The sequence below is a fragment of the Elephas maximus genome, chromosome 6, assembly GCF_024166365.1.
Source record: "Elephas maximus indicus isolate mEleMax1 chromosome 6, mEleMax1 primary haplotype, whole genome shotgun sequence".
Classification (NCBI taxonomy): Eukaryota; Metazoa; Chordata; class Mammalia; order Proboscidea; family Elephantidae; genus Elephas; species Elephas maximus.
Window position 1 is genome coordinate 33,284,730 of NC_064824.1, and position 19,853 is coordinate 33,304,582.

Here is a 19,853-nt window from a genome sequence, read left to right on the forward strand (position 1 = left end):
GAACCCTCTTAGTCCATGTGTTAATAAAAGAATCTCAGGTTTAGTGTTCCTGTCAATGCTGTGTTCATTAAGGGCTAAGGGTGGGAGAGTTAGAACAGCCAGTTTGGGGGATGATTCAATGACATTGTCCAATCCAGGAAGTCGAAGCCTATAGGGAGTTGGACTAGTCTAAACGGAGTAAGCTGTGGTGCCTCTGTGTTCTAGCAGACCAGAACCGTATTTTGTGGGAATGGCAGACTCGTAGGAATCAGAGTTTAGAACAAGAGAAGGTGGACAGGGGTAAATGTCCTAAAAACCAGAGAAGGAAATAAATTATAAATGCAATATGGTCTTTGTGTCCATTTTCTATTGTTGCTGTAACAAATTACCACAAACTTAAGGCCTTAAAACAACATAAATTTATTATCTTACAGTTCTGAAGATCAGAAGTCCAAAATGACTCTTACTGGGCTAAACTCAAAGTGTTGCACATCTGTATTCCTTTCTAGAGGCTCTAGAGGAGAATCCGTTTTCTTGCCTTTTTCAACTTTTGTGTATTCCTTGGCTCACTCAACCTTCCACCTTGAAAGTCAGCAATGTCCAGTCAAATGTTTCTCATGATGCCATTTCTCTGGTTCTGACTCTTCTGCTCCCTCTTTCACTTTTAAGGACCCTGGTGACTATATTGGGTCCTATATTGACTATTTTATTGGAATAACCCATAATAACCTTATTTTTTTTTAGCTCATTGGCAACTTTAATTCCGTCTGCAAACTTCGTACTTCATTGCCATGTAACATAACATAGCCACAGGTTTCAGGGATTAGGACATGGATAACTTTGAGGATCCATTATTCTGCCTGTTTATCTTATTTATCCTTTCAGCAACATTTGACACAAACAACCACTCTGAGAAGAAGTGTAAGAGTCCCAGAAAATATGCCTACATACTGTCAGTAAGGAGATCCTTGGGGAAAAAGCCAAACACTTGGTCAAACTCCATGATGAAATGCCCTTGTTGGCAAACTCCACTTACGCATCCTGAGACTGTCTAAGAAACTGATTACGGACTAAAGGTCCCTGGGTGTCACGTACATGCAGACCTTCACGTAAACACTGTTTTCATTCCTTAACCTTCACAGACCATGATGTCCTCTCAGCCTCCTAGGGGTTGTGGGAGAGAGGCGTTGTCTACTCTAGCAGCAGTCAACTACAAGAACGGCCAGAATACAGAATTTAAAGACACAGCATCTGATCCTAAGAAGGCCAAAGGACAATGATACTGATATGCATTTAAACATAAACAGTTACACATAGTTTTGACAGGAATGTAAGAAATTCATAAGCGTATAGTAAGGTGAACAGGGCGTGCAATCAGTGCAGAGAGGAAAGAAATGTTACCTCTGTCTGAGAAGAGTTTGGGGGGCTTTCTGTCATGGAACTTTGCAATAGGAGTTTCTGGGGGGTGGGAGGAGGGGATATAACAAGGCAGACTTTCCAAGCAGCAGAAGGCATTAAGAAATCTTAAAAGGACCTGTTGTACTTGAGATGATGAAAAAGTTCTGGGTGATGGAATGAATGTTCCCTTGAGAGAAAATCTTCATTCTCAGAATCTAGATCAGAAACAGATACAGGCCCATATCATGATGGTGCTTCAGAAAGATGCAACTGTTAACTTATTCCTTGAAATGTTTCGGGCTGCTCCTTTTTCATTCTTTCTGACTAAGACCTTGTCTGCTCACCTATCACTTTATCTTTCCTTAACAGCTGTGCCTTCCAATATCTTCCGTTACTCAGTAACTCAGGAGAGAGAAATGGGCTTAAAGTACAAAGTCAAAGAGAACAAGAGATATGAGGTTTGTTGAACCAAAAGGAAACAGAGAGGAATAATTCAAACACACGTGATGGGCTCTGTAGCTATAATCAGGATCTATTGACATCAGAAGTCTTGTTGGATTTCAACTTTGTGAGTTTCACAAGAAATGACTAGCTAGATATTTGTAGCTAGGGGATATCTATGGACTAGGCATGCGATAATGTCTCTCAAAGTTACACGGTCCTGAAGCCCTGTCCTCCAAAAATTTTGACCTTCTATTTACCAGGTCAGTGTTATTTCTAACCATTTCAACCCTACTTGTTGTTGTTAGTTGCCCTTGAGTTGATTCCAACTCATGGAGGCCCCATCTGTGCAGAGTAGAACTGTGTTCCATAAGATTTTCAAGACTGTGATCTTTCAGAAGCAGATTGGCAGACCCGGCTTCTAGGGCACCTCTGGGTGGGTTTGAATCATCAACATTTTGGCTAGAAGTCTAGCGCTTAACCATTTGTTGCACCCAGGGACTCCAGCACTCATTGTTCCTCTTTTCGTGGTGACCATACTTGAATGCTTTGCATGTGTTCTGAATGTTCATGGAAAACATTCAGCTGGATCTGTCTTTTCTGTGGGCAATGTTATTCATCCAATTTCCCTGGGTCAGGATTTTCAGTTGTACTCCCCCTTTCATTATATGAATTTTCTCACATACTTGCACTGGCTCTTTAACTACTGAGTAGGACCCAGGCTCTTCAAGTTGATAATCGAAACTCTTAACAATCTAGGCCAATCTAATTTCATATAACCACAGAATCACATGGTGTTATACACTGCAGGTACTTAATAAAATGTGTTGTCTGATAGTTCTGTATAAATTATAAATACGCAAACTTACACAAAAAGAAAATATAAGGAATATTTCCTTTCAAGCAATTTCATTGCCACTGGATCTCTCCATATACAAACAACATAATAAAAGCAAATAAGTTTTTCAAAGGCTATTTATAAAAATAATGGAATTTAATGGAAATAAAAGAAAATGTTCCCTGGCACCCAAATGTAGTTTCCAATTTTTTTTTTTTTTTTTTTTTTGTAGCTATAAAATGCTTTTTCACAAGAGTTGAGTTAATCTTGTTGAAGGTGGCAGAGAATGCGGAGAGCAGTATGCTTGGCATTAATCTGTTCTCTCCATGTTGCTCCTGAGAGTCTCACTACTCATGGCAGCTAGGCGCTACTGAAAAACAAAACAAACAGAAAATCCCCAAACCTGTTGCAGTTGATTCCGACTCATAGCAACCCTATAGGAAGAGTAGAACTGCCCCATAGAGTTTCCAAGGAGTGGCTGGTGGATTTGAACTGCCAATCTTTTGGTTAGCAGTCACAGCTCTTAACCACTGCGCCACGGGGTGGGGGTGGGGGGGTGGGGGAGGTGGGGGAAACCAGCAAATACCAAACCAGCCACTTCCACATCAGAGGGGATTCTATTTAGTTGTTCTGTGCACGCACACGCGATGCCAACGATGACGGCAGAGGCTGAGAGCTATATAACTAACAAGTGAAGTTTCCTGGTACAGAATCTGCGGGTAAGGAGGATTGACCCGGTAATAGCAGAATAGTAAGATTTCAAGAAATACAGTTTGGAAAACAACAAACACACACACACACACAAGCAAAAAACAAACACAAAAAGCATTTGTAGTACTTAAGATTCCTCTTTACAAGCCACAGAAACCAATTCTAGCTGATTGTGGCAGAAAAGTCGTTTATTTTAATCCTTTGAAGGATTTGGGTTCTCTCACAGTCTTACAAAGAGGCCTGGAGAAGCAGATCTGGAGGCTGCTCAGTCAGAAATATGTCTGAAATGAAGCCACAGAACTGGTGTGACGAGGACGGCTCTGCTGTCACTGATGCTGCTGCCAGGCCTGCTTCCACTGTTGCCCAAGAGAATGTGTTCTTGGTGTCACAGCCTTGTCAGCAGAGGGAAGTCTCTGTGGCCTCAGCTTCCAGAAATCTCCAGCTCTCATTCAGGTTCCCAGGGGTGTGTCTGATTGAAAGAGCCTCCTTCTCACACTCCCATGCTTTTCCTGAGGGTACGAGGGAGGTTGGGTAGCCTGAAAATCAACTACCTCCACCACCATTCACAAGGTAGGGAACTGCCTGAACACAGAACTTGGGCTCAGATGTTGGGCAGCCAAAAAGGGTGACCGATGTATATGACACCTTAGGTCCAGGTTACCAGCTGCCTTCCAGTCAGTTCTGACTCATGGCGACCCCAAGTATGTGAGGGTAGAACTGTGCACCATGGAGCTCCCAGTGGCTGGCTTTTCAGAAGTAGATCTCCATGCCTTTCTTCTGAGGTGCCTCTGCATGGACTTTACCCTCCAACCTTTCTGTTAATAGTGCAGCACGTTAAGTGTTTGCACCATCTAGGGTCTCCTTAGTTCAAATTAGTCATTCTTAACCCTGGCTGCACAGATGAATACCTGGGGTCTCTGAGGGAAAATAAAATAACAAAATACCACAGAGACCAATTGAATCAGAATCCCTAGAGCTGGGGCCCATGCATCCATATATTCACTCCAGTCTTACCAGGAATTATTCTAATACACAAAACCAAAAAACCAAACTTGTTGCTGTCGAGTAGATTCTGACTCATAGTGGCCCTATAAGAGAGAGTAGAATTGTCCCATAATGTTTCCAAGAAGTGGCTGGTGGATTCGAACTGCCTATCTTTTGGGTTAGCAGCCAAGTGCTTAACCTCAGCATCACCAGGGCTCCAACAGCAAGGGTTGAAAAACACTGGCCTACATAGTCTCTAAAGTGCATTCAGCTCTGCTGTTTTTAGGATTTTGTTACAACTAGTCCAGTGTTCTTCCCACTACTTTTTGCATATTTTACTTCTTAGAAAACTGAGTTTCTCACACAAAAAAGAGCAAGACCTAAGAATCATCATCCTAATTCTTCCCTTTCAGCTCCTCTGAGTTTCACAAGAGGAAATATGTTCTCCTTGTTTCCAAGGTGGAAAGAGGGTCTTCATATTCTCTCAATGCTGCTTACAGCACTGACGGGCAACCCAGGTATGAAGAATTGTCTGAAGTGAGACACTTTCTTCCTAGGCACTAGGTTTTCTTTTTTATGCGACATGAGGAATGGCAGGGAGGAAAGCAAGGCTTTCACTGGCTTTAAATGTAAAAGGATGACAGGACAATTTTCTGGAACATAGTTATAGGTGCCAGATGGCAGCAGCCCACTCCATTTATCAGTTGTCCCTCTGTAATGCTAATGGTTAACATGCTCAGCTAACCAAAAGGTTGGAGGTTCAAGTCTACCCGGAGACTCCTCAAATAAAGGCCTGGTGATCTACTTTGGAAAAATCACCCACCGAAGACACTATAGAGCAGTTGTACTCTGACACAAATGGTTGCCACAGGTCAGGGTTGAGTAGACAGCAACTGGCCCTTTTTATGGGCCAGAAACTGTGAGAGGCATTAGGGGAACATGTAGATACACCCATGGGGAAAACAAAACACATTGCTCCTTGCCCTCATGGCGTTGCAGTCTAAATCTTTCAAAATTTTGAGATGTCAATAAATGTTTTGAAAAATAATACCTCAGTTACATGGTAGAGGATAACAGGCTGCAGAGGGGCAGGAATGGGGGACCTGACTTGGTTTGGAGTAGCAGGGACCGTCCCTTTAATGAAATGGCTTTAATGCATTGCTTTTGTTAATGGAGAGGGGTTAGATCTGAGATGAAGCCACCAACTGTCTTCCATGTTTTTCTTCAAACCAAAGGCAATTTCTTCTCTATTTAAAAGAGGAGTTTAGACAACCAAATGGACATTTGCTCAACTGCTTTGCTATTTATACTTTGAAACATATTGAGGAATACTGAATCCACTGCAGAAAGCAAAACACATACCGTTTGGCAAAACCAAAGCCTCTTGAGGAAATTTCTCAGGAAGTGCTGGGGCCCATCTGTCCTGAACTGTGCTTGGTTAACAGGACTAGATCTGTCCTTTCCTACTTAGACTTTTCACGTCATTTGTGGGACAAGACATGGGATAAATGAGTAAAGATATTTCTTTCTGTTAAACCCCCTCTGCCTCACGAGGAAAAACCTGTCTGATACGCTCCTCCTTAAATTGATTGCATTTCTCTCCTTCAGCACATGAGGAGATGAGATCTTAGGCACTACTTTCTGGGTTTGGATTTTCTGCAGTATGCTGCCTGTTGTAGAAGTTGTTTTTGACTCAGAGAACACTCCCTATCCCCCAAATCTGTCTATTTCTGTGACTTTTCTAAACCAAGTTAAAAGAGTAAGAGTGAACCCAGTCTTAAGCTGGGTTCTCTAGAGGGACAAAACCAGTGAAGCATATATATATATATACACACACACACACACATATAAGTATACATATAGAGAGAGAGACTAATCTCAAGAAAAAAGTTCACACAGTTGTGGAGACCGGCAAGTCCCAGTGCAATAGGTCTGATGTCAGGCTGGAGGCTCTTCTTGACTCACATGGTTGCAGGGGCTGACGAACTCAAAATCAGCAGGTCAGTTGGAAGACTGCTGACTCACGGAGTTGTGACAGTCAGCAAATCCCAAGATCTGGAGGTCAAGTTGCAAGCTGCTGGCACATGTGTTGTTGATAGCTCATAATGAGTCCTGGTGGTGCAGTGGTTAAGAACTTGGCTGCTAACCAAAAGGTCGGCAGTTTGAATCCACCAGTCACTCCTTGGAAACCCTATGGGGCAATTCTACTGTCCTACAGGGTCTCTACAAGAAGGAATTGACTCGATAGCAATAGGTTTGACCTTTTTTTTTTTCCTTTGGTTTTGTAACTCATGATAATAAAAAGTTCAAAGAAGGGCAGTTGTTTTCAGAGTATTCCTATCACTGTTTTGGCAAATGTTCTTTTCTCTGGGTGCCAAAGGCAGGTCCTGGGGGTAGGGATATGTCGTGTTTGCAAAACTGAACAAGATCTCTTAGAAAGGCCATTTTCAACACAGAATTACAACCTCAGTACAAAATTAGAATTGCTCCTCAGTGAGAAACAGCCTTTATTAAAGCTGGTGAAAATTCTTTCAGAAGTATCCCAGGTTTGATATAACTTTTAATTAAGTTTCTCAAAAGCTGGAGCTCATTTATTCTTCCCTCTGTCAGCGTGCTAGCAACATTGTACAGGGCCCGGTGTTCACTGAGACCTTGCTTTGAATTTTCAGTCCAACTCAAGCTTTTATACATAGATTTGGCCCATTTTATGTTTTTGTTGTTGTTGTTGCTGTTGCTTCTAAAATTATTGGCTTGAATATCATCAAAATCCTCTTTACTCACCATTTTCACTATGGAAATCTCTCTGGGTATGGCTATTAAGACAGGTGAGCTATTGTCTCTCAACATTGTATTGAAGCTAGTTTTTTAAAACCAAATTAAACAAAATGAATTCTCTAAACAAATTAAATTCTGATATGTGTTTGTTTTTTTCTTGACTGAAGATGAAACACTGGTGGAATAGTCGTTTAGAGCTGCAGCTGCTAACCAAAAGGTCAGCAGCTCAAATCCATTAGGTGCTCCTTGGAAACATTATGGGGCAGTTCTACTCCGTCCTATAGGGTCTCTATGAGTCAGAACCAACTTGACGGCAATGGGTTTTTTTTTTGGAGATGAAAAGGTGACCTTAGAAAAAGTGATTTTAGCAGCATGATGGTGCAACACCTGTGAGCTTTTTGGTGCTCATCTGACTAGAGAAAAGTCTGACATCATAGGTAGTTTTAACCAACTTTGAAATTCCAACCAGCTTTTCTTTTGGCATTCAAACTAAGAACGGCCTATAAAACAGAGTAAGCGTTTGTGGCAGGTAAAAATCACCCTGAGCCTTAAAAAAAAAAAAAATTAGTGACATAGAGTTTCAGAGGCAGGATAGCCCCTAGGACAATTCAGAATTCCCAAGTAGCAAATCTTCGAGAGTTAAGGGACCAATCTCACATACCTTTACTATCTTTGACCCAGTCTTCAGTTCATTGCTGCTGCAATGGTGTCTATAAAAGTATTAATTTGGGCTAGCAAGTATACATTACACCTCTGTCTTTAATCCTGTGTTTATTTGCTGCAAACTTCACTTGACTGCACAAAATGCCTTCAGAATTGATGGCTCTGAAATGCAACAGCAATTAGGTTTAAGGGAGATCATCTTCTAGCTACTTGAACTGACACCTCCATGCAAAACATCTGATTATAGAACATACTAGAAAAGGAGTAGGTTCTTCAGGTTTTCCAGGTATTAGTTATATATAAAAACAACAACTCTTGGAGCCCTAGATAGGAAATAATAAAAATAAACATTGATATATATTTTTTGTTGTTGTTGTTTTTAATTAGGCATATTGACAAACAGATCTTAATTATTTTCAATTGCCTCAGAGCATATGGGTAATTACTACAATCCCCTTATGTTTTCCAAATGGTTAGTGCATTATGATGCCATTATTTATGCTTAAAAATACAAAATAGCTTTGACATTGTTTTGGAGAAAGAGGGGTATCAAAGCAAGAATGAGCTACAGAGTGCCAAATTTCTTAGAAATGGCATCCTGCCTCCAAACTGAGCTATTAGCTGGGTCCGGAATAACAGGTCTGGGCTCAAATAATCTTACAATTTTAGAACTGGAAGAGAGATGATAGGATCTAGTTCTTTACTTTTGAGGAAACACAAGCCCTGCTGAGTTAAATAATTTTCTCAAAGTCACACAGGCAGCTAGCAAGTAGAGTAGCAAGAAGCAGAGTCCGAGTTCTCATATACTCTCTTGACTTACTCCCTGTGAGTACTTGAGGAGAAAGGAATCTATCCACCCTGCTCATGGACATCTCAAAAAATCGAGAAGCTAAACAGTCCCAGGTGCCCAATGATGGTCTTTTCTGATGAGCTTACAAAGACCCTGAGGTTTTCCAAAAAACACTTTCCAACCAAATATGCTACTCATAAAACAAAGCCAATCTTCTGGATGACTGTAAGTAGCTAACGATCACAATCCAATCATTCCATCTCCTGACCTTATAATTTTATGAACACCAGCCTTCCTTTGACCCTGGAGATATCATAATAACCACCTTCTATTCTCACTATAGGAGGGCATTGATAGTTCAGTGGTAGAATTCTCACCTTCCGTGCAGGAGACCCAAGTTTGATTCCCGGCCACCACCTATCTGTCAGTGAAGGCTTACATGTTGCTGTGGTGCTGAACAGGCTTCAGTGGAACTTCCAGACTAAGATGGACTGGGATGAAAGGCCTGGAGATCTATTTCTGAAAATCAGCCAATGAAAACCCTCTGGATCACAATGGTCTGATCTACAACTGATCATGGGAATGGCTCAGGACTAGGCAGCATTTTGTTTCATTGTGCATGGGTTTGTCATGAGTCAGGGGCCAACTATATAGCAGCTAACAACAACACCAACATTCTCACTATTTCATTGTTATTATCTAACATTCATTAAGCATTTAATATGTTCAAGGTATTTTGATATGTGCTTTTTAAAAAATTTATCTCTCAGAACAAATTAATGTGGTAGGCACTTGTGTTGCTCATGGCCAGTTTGCTGTCAGTTTCTGGTCCTTCCCCTGCTTTGTTCAGTTCTCCAGGGAGCTGAATCTTGTGTTACACCATCCAAGCTTCTTTGCCAACTGGTTATCAGTTAGTTTTGGCAGGGACAAGAAGGCGGTGGAGGGAAGGCACAGGGTATTTCTGCTCTTTCCTTCTGTTTTAGGCAGCATCTCTAAGAGCATCTGTGTCTCCTCCATTATTCTAGCTCCTCCTGGGCACCCCAGGCTCCAGAACTTTGGAGACACCATGTTCTTTCTTTTTCCTCCTGCTTTGCAGGTGGTAGGAGCTTCCTGGTCGGTTGCCGCACCATCTCTGTTTGCGCTTTCAGCTCTTTCCCGCACCTTTATAATTAGTTTCCAATATTAATAAACTTCCCGTGGATTATCTGGCATGGATTCTGCCTTTCCGACTGGACCCTGAGTAATATAGTATTATTGTCTTCATCCTGTAAATGAAGGAATTGAAAGTTAGAGAAGCCTGTCTCACACCAGAGTTTACCACGTGGTAGGCACTAAGCTAAATGCTTTATAAATATTATTTCACTTACTCCTCACAAAAGTATTATGAGGTAGTTATTATTATCCTCATTTTGCAGATACCCAGCTCAATGTCACATTACTAAGTAACAGACCTAGTTGCTATGCTTAGATAAATCTTTCTAGATTGACCTAAGGGTATACCATTAATTAACTGATTGATTGATTGATCAGTGCTTGAATATGGTGCTGCCTCTTCCAGTGGTCTCTACATGCAATGGTTAGTCAAACTCTTTAGGAAATTCATTCTAGAGACTGGAGAAAGGAGGCCTCTGCTACATTACTACAACACAGCCCAAATTGAAAGAAGGCTCAAGTTCACCACTTTCTCTTTGCTACAGTCTTCTCTGACATGGAAACTAATCTTCATATTGGAAAGGTACAGAAGGGTAAGAGGTAGTGTGATATAATTTAAAAAAATGTTTAAATGGGCCTTGGAGTTAAAAAACATGAATTTGGATCCCGAATCTTCTCTTATGAGTTATACGAGCTTGTAAAACTTACCTGCTCTGAATATCACTTGGAGATGCCAGTAATTCATTCTCAGAGAGTTAAGAGTATTAAATGAGACAATGTATGTAAAACACTTTGACATAGCAACAGCTTAATAAATGGTAGGTACCAAGCCCAAAATAGGTAAGAACATATCTAATAATGCTAAATTAGACAATATTTTAAGGCCTAGAAAAATCACATCCTAGTGTGCTGAAATAACTTGTAAAAGCAATAACAGCACCTTTGTCAGTAACCTTTGAGAAGTCATGCAAATGGCAGGTGTGCTAAAATGTTGCCCCAGTTTTCAATAAGAGGGGAAAGAAGGATTCTTGAAACTTTCCAGCCAGCCAGCCAGATATTAGTCCCCAGGAAAATTCCAGGTGAGTTATGGATTATGAAACAGATATTCTACATGCATTTCAAAAAGACGTTATGATTACTAAAACCAGCACTTAACCAAATGCAAGTCATGCTGAAACCAATAAGATTTCCTCTTTTTTTTTTCAGGAGGCAACAACAACTAATCAGAAAAATGATACAGGCATTTCAAGAGGGCATGTGACAAACATTTCAAGAAACTTTAATATGCTAAAGTCCATTGTGGCTATCCAAAGGAAGCTATCAAATACAGCACTTTTGAAATTTATTTGACTATGGAACCCATTTTTTGCAGAGCACCTATTAACATCTTAAATAACTTGAGTTGGGCAGAATGTTGTTGGAAAACAGTAGTATAGGTCTAAAGAACCCTGGTGGCACAATGATTAACTGCTAACCAAATGGTTGGGTGTTGGAACCCACCTAGCAGCTCTGCAGGAGAGAGACCTGACAATCTATTTCCATAAAGATTAAAGCCAAGAAAATGCTATGGCACAATCCTACTCTAGCTCATGGAGTGTCTATGAGTCGGAATGGACTTAATGGCACCCAACAACAAGTTTAGACCTGAAGAGGAGTAGTCCCCACTGGTCAAGCAACTCTTGGGGTATTGTGATTATTTCCAAACATTATTTTTTAAAGGAACCCTGACAAACTCTGGTTTCCAGGGCATTATAGAAGGGACTATTATGAGAAGGGAAACCCTGGTGGCATAATGGTTAAGTGATACAACTGCTAACCAAAAGGTCGACTGTTCAAATTCACCAGGTGCTCCTTGGAAACTCTACCAGGCAGTTCTACTCTGTCCTAAAGGTTGGCTATGAGTCAGAATCAATGGCAATGAGTTTTTATTATGAGGAGAGGCTGAAGGCAGGAAAGCATAAGGATATATCCAAATAAGAAGCATAGTTTGAAGGGAATGCAATGGTAAATCTATAGGAAAATGAAACATAAGACCGGGGAATTACTTGGATCTTGGAATTAGTTTGTAGAATTGTGGGAAGACACTAAACATTTTGCAGGAGAGGAGTATCAGAGGGTTCTTGTTCTGTCTTATTAGCTAATGGAAACAAGACAGAAGCCATACCACTAGTTGCAAGGGAAACAGAAAGTGAAAATTTATTGTTTGCACAAACAAGGAGCAACATGGGGCTTAGCAGCCAAAAGACCGTGAGCTCCCTGCCCCAGGGGAGCTTGGAGCTTTTATGCCTTACAGTCCCCAAGGGGTGAGATTGGTGCCCAAAATCCAACACCTCAATCCCTCCCATGTCCACATTTGGAGATCCAGGTGCTGAGTCATGTAGCAAAGTAAAGGACCCTTTGCTTCTCAAATGGGCTCAGATGCAGCTGTGTGCCAGAGAACATCTTCCTCTCCAGTGAAGTTCAGGTCCAGGGTCAAGTTCCAGGTCACTGCTCTTAGGTCCTGTGCATGTGCCATGATCTTGGTTTGCCCATTCACAGGATTCTGGTGCCAAATTCAAATCACGGTTAGGGCCCGCAACAAGGTAGGGCTAAGCCGAAGTTAGAAACCACAGCTTGGCAGGCTGCGAGGGGGGAAACTGTGGCAGAGTAGGGGAAGCCTCGGTGGAGGCTTCAGTTAGTGCTTTGACTGCTAATCAAAAGGTCGGCAGTTCAGATTCACCAGGCGCTCCTTGGAAACTCTATGGAGCAGTTCTTCTCCGTCCTATAGGAGTGCTATAAGTCAGAATTAATGGCAACAAGTTTTTATAATGAGGAGAGGCTGAAGACAGGAAAGCATAAGGATATATCCAAATGAGCAGCATAGTTTGAAGGGAATGCAATGGTAAACCTACAGGAAAATGAAACATAAGCCTGGGCAGTTACTTGGGTCTTGAAATTAGTTTGTGGAACGGTGGGAAGACAGTAAACATTTTGGAGAAGAGGAGTAACATTGCCAAAACTTTGGTTTAAAAAAAATGAATTTAGCAGTGGCAATAAAATTGGCTAAGACCTGCACAATTCCTGAGGCAGGAAGGCCAGTATAAAAGCAACATAGCGGTACGGGTGAAAAATAAAGAGAACCTCAAGTAGGGTGGGAGCAATGGGAATGGAGAAAAAATTGACAATGAGACACATATGAAGAGCAGACTCTGTTGGAGAAGATTTGTCAGCAAGTGATAGAGGCAATGGCCTGGGAAGAAGATTCTATTTCAATCAAGGGAAGGGTTTCTTTTTTTTTTTTTTAATGTAACTTATTTTATTTTTGTTGTTGTTGTTGAGAAGGTACACAGCAGAACATACAACGATTCAACAATTTCTACATGTATAGTTCAGTGCCATGTTCCTTGAGTTGCGCAACCATTCTCACCCACCTTTTCCAAGTTTTTCCTCCCCGTTAGCATAACTCACTGCCTCCTAAACTTCCTATATAATCTTTCAAGTTGCTGTTGTCAGTGTGATCCCATGTAGATAGATCTTAAAAGAGCACAATGCTCAAGGCAGACATTCTTTACTGGTTAAGCTAACCTATTGTTTCGTTTTAAGAAGACTTCAGGTTTTTTTGTTTTGTTTAGGAGGGTTTAAGGTTAAAGATTATCTCAGGACTAATTATTTCAGGAGTTAATCCAGCCCCCATGTCTCCAGAAATTCTAGGTGGTTAAGGGAAGGTTTTAGTAGGAGCTTTTTAAGATGAGGTTAAGGATATTTCTTCTAGGCATACTAGCACACAATAGCGCCTCACTAAAATTTTTTCAATTTTAACATGAAGAAATGACTTATAAAGAGAAGAATGGAAGTTCTAAAGAGAAGAATGGAAGATGGTAATAGAAGAACCAAAAGCTTGCAAGAGTCATTTCGTGAAAGTTGGTTGGATAGAGATGGGAGCTGAGAGAGAACTAACCGAGGAGGCCTTAGCTCCAATGATGAGAGGAGGACAGGAGGAACTAGATCAGGGTTTGGCCAACCATGGCTTATGGGCCAAATCTAGCCCGCTGCCTGTTTTTGTGCAGTCCATGAGCTAAGAATGGATTTTACATTTTTCAAAGGTTAAAAAAAAAAATCAAAAGGAGAGGATATTACACAATACGTAAAAATGATATGAAATGTAGATTTCAGTGCCCACAAATAAAGCAACAACTTTTTTTTTTTTTTTTTAAACTTCAGAAGTGACCAGCCTTTACCTGAGAGGAGCAGTGATGATAAGTGAAGTACTTTGAAAATGTTACCTATATAATTCTCACTACAACCTTATAAGATAAAATTCATTATTCTGATTTTACTGTTGAGCAAACTGGAGTTTATGTTTCAGTCAATGTTACATACTTCCTGAGAGGCAGTGTGTGAAACTCTGCCCTTATCAATCTGCTTTTCTAAACTTTTCATTTCCCAGCAGGATAAAAGCAGTGGCTCTAAGTGAGACCACAAAATGCTAAAAAATCGGCTGGGGAATATTTTGCACGCTTAGAAGGCAACTTTGGAACTGAACCAGAAGGAGGGAATGATTTAGGCAAGCACATTTCTGAGGGATTTATGGGAATTAACTTCCTTAATCTATATAACTCCTCCTTGAGTTTGGTGCTATCATTAACACTCCTATGCTTAAAGAGGCCCTGGGTGGCATGAACAGTTTATGCTCAACTGCCAACCTGAAAATTGGCAGTTCGAGCCCACCCAATGGTGCTGCAGAAGAAAGGGCTGGCAATTGGCTTCCATAAAGATTAAAAACAAACAAAAAAACCAAACTCACTGCCAGTGAGTCTATTCTGACTCATACTCGTAATGACCCTATAGGACAGAGTAAAACTCTCCATAGGGTTTCCAAGGCTATAAATCACGAAGCAGACTGCCACCTTTCTCCCACAGAGCAGCTGATGGGTTTGAACCATCCACCTTTCAGTTAGCAGTTAAGTGTTTCACCACTGCACCACCAGCGCTCCTTCCGTAAAGATGACAGCCAAGAAAGCCCTATGGAGCAGATCTACCCTGTAACACATGGGATTACCATGAGTCGGAGTTGACCGGATGGCAACAGGTTTGGTTTAGTTGGATCTTGGTTAAGGGGCAAACTTCTTAAAGACCACTTCCCAGGCAAAGGGCCCAGAGTGTGCACACTAAAATTTTGGGTCTTCTGGTAGGTGACACCATTTGGTCTCCAAAGGCCCGTCCAACCCTAGGTATTTATAATCCCATGTTCAGATGCATTTTAGGGAAGGTTTCCTAGGACTAGGCTTCACCTCCATGTCCTATATTGTTACCCTTAAACTTCTCTCTCACTTCCCCCATTTTTCCCCCATTGGCTTTTGAGACCTTCTAGTGATTTCTTATGAGTTTCCTCCCTAATGTCTTATTCTAAAGGGACTTCCCAATTATAGCAAACCAACAGTTAAGGAGCTTGGTTGCTAACCAAAAGGTTACAAATTTGAATTACCCAGAGATACCTCGAAAGAAAGGCCTGGTGATCTACTTTTGAAAAATCAGCCGTTGCAAACCCTGAGGCACAGCTCTACTCTGACACACATGGAGTCACCATGAATTTGAATTCACTCAAGCAACTGGTCTCTTTCTCTCACTCAATCGGCATTTGGAGGAACACAGCAGATGAGTTTAAAGTTCAAGTACAAACCAAATCAAAACTCATTGCCATTGATTCATTCCAACTCACAGCGACTCTATAGGACAGACTAGAACTGCCCCACAGTGTTTCCAAGGAGCAGCTGGTGGATTCAAACTGCCAACCTTTTGGCTTGCTGCTGAGTTCTTAACCACCGAGCCACCAGGGCTCTCAGTTCAACCATCCCCCAGAAGGAACCCGTTGCTGTAGAGTGGATTCTGACTCAAAGAGACAGTATAGGACAGAGTAGAACCGCCCCACGTGATTTCCAAGCAACAGCCAGCCTTTTGGTTAGCAGCTGAGCTCTTAACTACTGCACCACCAAGGCTCCAAGTTCAAATATAAAGGCATGTAAACGCAGGAAACTTTCCTATAGAAAGCGCAGAGGCAGGTGAGAGTTTTATATCATGCATTTCAGCAGCTGTTGATTTCTGAATGGAATGTGTATCTGTAGCTCCCGTGTTTATTCCTGTCTTTGGCCCTTAAAGCAACCACTTGACAGCTGCTGACAAAATAGGAAGTGATTTGAATGCAGCCTTTGTTTTAATAACTTTTTAAACTCCGGATTTTTAAAACAAGTTTTATACGTGGATTGGCTACCTTGCTTTATTTACTACTGCTATTGCTTATAAAACAACTGCGTAGGGGTTAAAATATCAGTGCAAAGTCCTGTACAAATATTGACTTAAAAAGGAGCTCTGCGCACAAGGCTGGATGCTGGTTAAATTCCAAGCAAGCTTTTTTTTTTTTTTTTTTTTGCTAGAGACTGGTGGGGGTAGGGCGAGAAAAAGGGAACTGGGAAGGAAAGGAAGAGAAGTTAAACCTTCCTTTCCTCCCTGCCTTCCTCAGAAAACCCAATATGGCATCTTCCATGAGGAGCTTGTCTTCTGACCACAGCAGATACGTTGAATCTTTTCGAAGGTTTCTCGACACTTCCACCGAATACCAGTGCATGCAGGAATTTATGGACAAGAAGCTGCCAGGCATTCTAGCGAGGTAATAAAAAGGGAGGTTTTTGTCAAAAAGACAAGGCTTGGACTCCTGTGCGAGCGAAAGATGGGTCGAGGCCAGCCCGGCAGGCTGGACGCGGGGATAAGGGCGGGTTACTGATAGCAGCTCGGGCTGGGCGGCCCCTGCTCAGCCCCTGCTCGCCGCCTCTCCCGCAGCGCCCCAGTTAGACGCTGGCTTTAGCCCTTCAGAGACTCAGGTTTGTGCGGTATTTCCAGCTACACGAAGATAAGCGTTAACCATTTAGAGGCACAAATCCAAGCTCATCCGGGAAGAGATAAGATGCCCATCTTGGGACTCAGACTTTTCAGCCCTTCTCCAAATTTTATATTTCAAATCAGTCCCAAATGGAGCGTAGTATTCTTTTCAGTAGAATCAAATATAAATGATTATACTGTTTGCCTCTGTGGATTAAGTGGGTGCCCCTCCGTTCTCATTCTATCACTTTAAATTCATTTTCCTTATCTATTATTACGGTTATCACTCTCAAAAAAATTATTGTCTGTTCCTTTCAGCTTCGTATTAGCAATGTGGCCCCCAAAAAGGAGTGTTTTACCATTATCAGTGAAATTCACTAGTTGCTCTCCTTCTCAGGCTTTTTTTTTGGTGATTAATGTGTCCAATTTGTGCCAGAGCCGATAAGCATTATGAGAGTAACAGACTCCACAGGCTAAATAAAATCAAATCGCCTCTCTGGAGGTGGATTGCTGTAACTTACTCTGCATCAGGAAATAATGATGGAAAGCTGGGAAGATATGATTGACTGCAGATCCAGTTTCCAACAGCCAAGGAACCTGATATTTTATCTTTTTCTGGATTTCACTATTGTAGGCCTGAAATTCTTTTACCAGGGCAGCTCCCCTGCCTGGCATTGTTGTATGTATGTATGTGGAATCCTGGTTTTGGACTGTTTTCTATTCTTCATGCTTCAGTTTCTAAATGCTAGCTTTTTTTTTTTTTTTTTAATAGAGTGTGATAAAATATATCGGGTGGTGCAACGGGTTTGCAACAGGCTGCTAACCTGAAGGTTGGAGCTGGAACCCACCAAGCCCTTCCACAGAGGAAAAGGCCTGGTGATCTGCTTCAGTGACGATTACAGCCCAAAAAACCCTTGAAAGCAGTTCTACTCTATAACACATGGGGTCGCCATGAGTTGGGGACCAACTCTAAGGCAGCTAACATTAGTAATTAATACATATTAATACATGATAGGATAGCAATGCAGAAATCAAAGCAGACAACAAACATAGACAACTTATTATCTAGAAACTGATTATAGTTTGGGGCCCTGGTGGCAAAGCTGGGTAAGAGCTCCGCTGCTAACCACAAAGGTTGGCAGTTCAAGTCCACCAGCTGCTCCTTGGAAACCCTGTGGGGCAGTTCTACTTTGTCCTACAGGGTCGCTATGAGTCAGAATCGACCTGACAGCCATGGGTAATTATAGTTTACTTTTTTGGTTCTTTTTCTTATTTCTAAAATTAAAGGTAATGTATTAATTTCTAAGTTCTTTTTCCGGACTAGAAGTCTCTTTAGGTCTGTAGTTTATCCAGACCCTTGGTCTTCTTCAGCCATACAGTTTGCTTTGAAGAGGTGCTGTGGATAGATATAACATACTGACAAATGACCCCTCCCCAGTCTTCAAGGTATATACAAACTTACTGGAAATATTGAATGTAAAATTTGTGAAAGACTGAAGAAGTTTCAAAGGCATAATTAAGTTTTCATTATTAGAAATTATCTGGTGTCATTTATTTAAAAAAAAATCATGGTGACCCCATGTGTTTCGCAGTAGAACTGTGCTCCATAGGATTTTTTTTTTTTAATAATATTTTATTGTGTTTTGGTGAAAGTTTACACAGCAAATTAGGTTCCCTTTTAACAATTTTTATACAAATTGTTTGTTGCCATTGGTTACAGTATTACAATGTGTCAACATTCTGATTATTTCCATTCTTTTTGTTCTGTTTCCATGGATCTAGCTTCCCTTCCTCTCCTTGCCATCTCATCCTTGCTTTTGGGTAAATGTTGACCGTTTGGTCTCAAACTGTTAATTGTTTACGGGAGCACATTACTCATAGGTGATGTTGTTCATTTTGGAAGCCAATCTATTATGTGGCTGAGTGGTGACCTGCAGATGCTTCAATTCCAAGTTCAAAGGGCATATTAGGGCAATAGTCTAGGGAGTTCCTCTAGTCTCTTTTGGTCCAGTAGGTCTGGCCTTTTTTAGGAATTTGATTTTTGTTCTACATTTTTCTCCCATTCTATCTGGGACCTTCTATTGTGTCCCTGGTCAGGACAGTCCTTAGTGGCAGCAGGGCACCATCTAGTTCTTCTGGTCTCAGGTTTGGTTGGAGAGTTGTTCGTGTGGGCTGTTAGTTCTATGGACTATTCTTTGAGTCTCTGATTTCTTTCATTTCCCTTTTGCTCCATATGAGTAGAGACCAATAGGTGAACTTAGATGGCCACTTACAAACTTTTAAGACCACGGACACTACTCACCAAATTCAGATGTAGAACATTATCTTTGTGAACTACATTATGCCAGTTGATTGAGTTGTCCCCCAAGACTATGATCCAAGCCTTTTGACTCAGTAAACCAATTGCATGAGTTGTTTGGATATGTCTAGGAAGCTTCCATAACTGTGCCTCCTATGTGGTTTGTTATATATGTGGATATATATGCAGCATACACAAACCTGTGTATACATATGCTTACAGATACACCTATACATGAGTGGGCATTTCCTCACATACGCCTTCCTGTACACATATATGCATCCATAACTACCTATGTAATCACACACATATTTTTTGGTTGTTTTTCACGTTGTTGAAAGATTATGTATGTAATAACATTTACTGAAATAGTCCCTTTTTCTTATGTACTTCTCAGTATCTTTATTTACCTTAGTCAAGCTGTGCTGACTTAACCCATATTTGAGATTGCCTTTCCCATTGCCAAAAGCAACAAGTGTCCACTATCTAGAAAGTGATTCCCACTCCCTCTCCCTCCCATCCCTGGTAACCATCAAAGAACTTTGCCTTCTGTGTATATATCTATTCTTGACTTTTTTATAATAGTGGGGCTATAGAATATTTGTCTTTTTGTGATTGACTTATTTCATTCAGTATAATGTCCTTCAGATTCACCCATGTTATAAGATGTCTAGAGGACTCCTCATTATTCTTCATTTTTGCGTAGTAATCCACTGGATGTATGTACCACAGTTTGTTTATCCATTCATCTCTTGACGGGCACTTACGTTGTTTCTGTCTTTTTGCTATCACAAATAATACTGCAGTGAAGATAGGTGTGCGTGTGTCTCTTTGTGTCACTGCTATTAAATCTCTAGTATATATACCTGGAAGTGGGATCACTGGATCATAAGGTATTTCTATTTCTAGATTTTTGAGGAAGTGCCATACTGTTTTCCATAGTGGATGTACCATTTTACAACCCCACCAGC

At 41.1% G+C, this 19,853-nt stretch overlaps 1 protein-coding gene across 1 annotated transcript in view; it reads left to right on the plus strand.

Annotated features, from left to right (window-relative positions):
* Window positions 1-15,680: 15,680 nt before the first annotated feature.
* Window positions 15,681-19,853, plus strand: part of HNMT (histamine N-methyltransferase) — a 54,678-nt gene continuing 50,505 nt past the window's right edge. Inside the window, exons 1-2 of the mRNA XM_049889252.1 lie at window positions 15,681-15,769; window positions 16,228-16,374. Of these exons, the coding sequence (XP_049745209.1) occupies window positions 16,238-16,374 (137 nt within the window). The 5' untranslated portion in view covers window positions 15,681-15,769; window positions 16,228-16,237. The remainder of the gene's footprint in view (window positions 15,770-16,227; window positions 16,375-19,853) is intronic.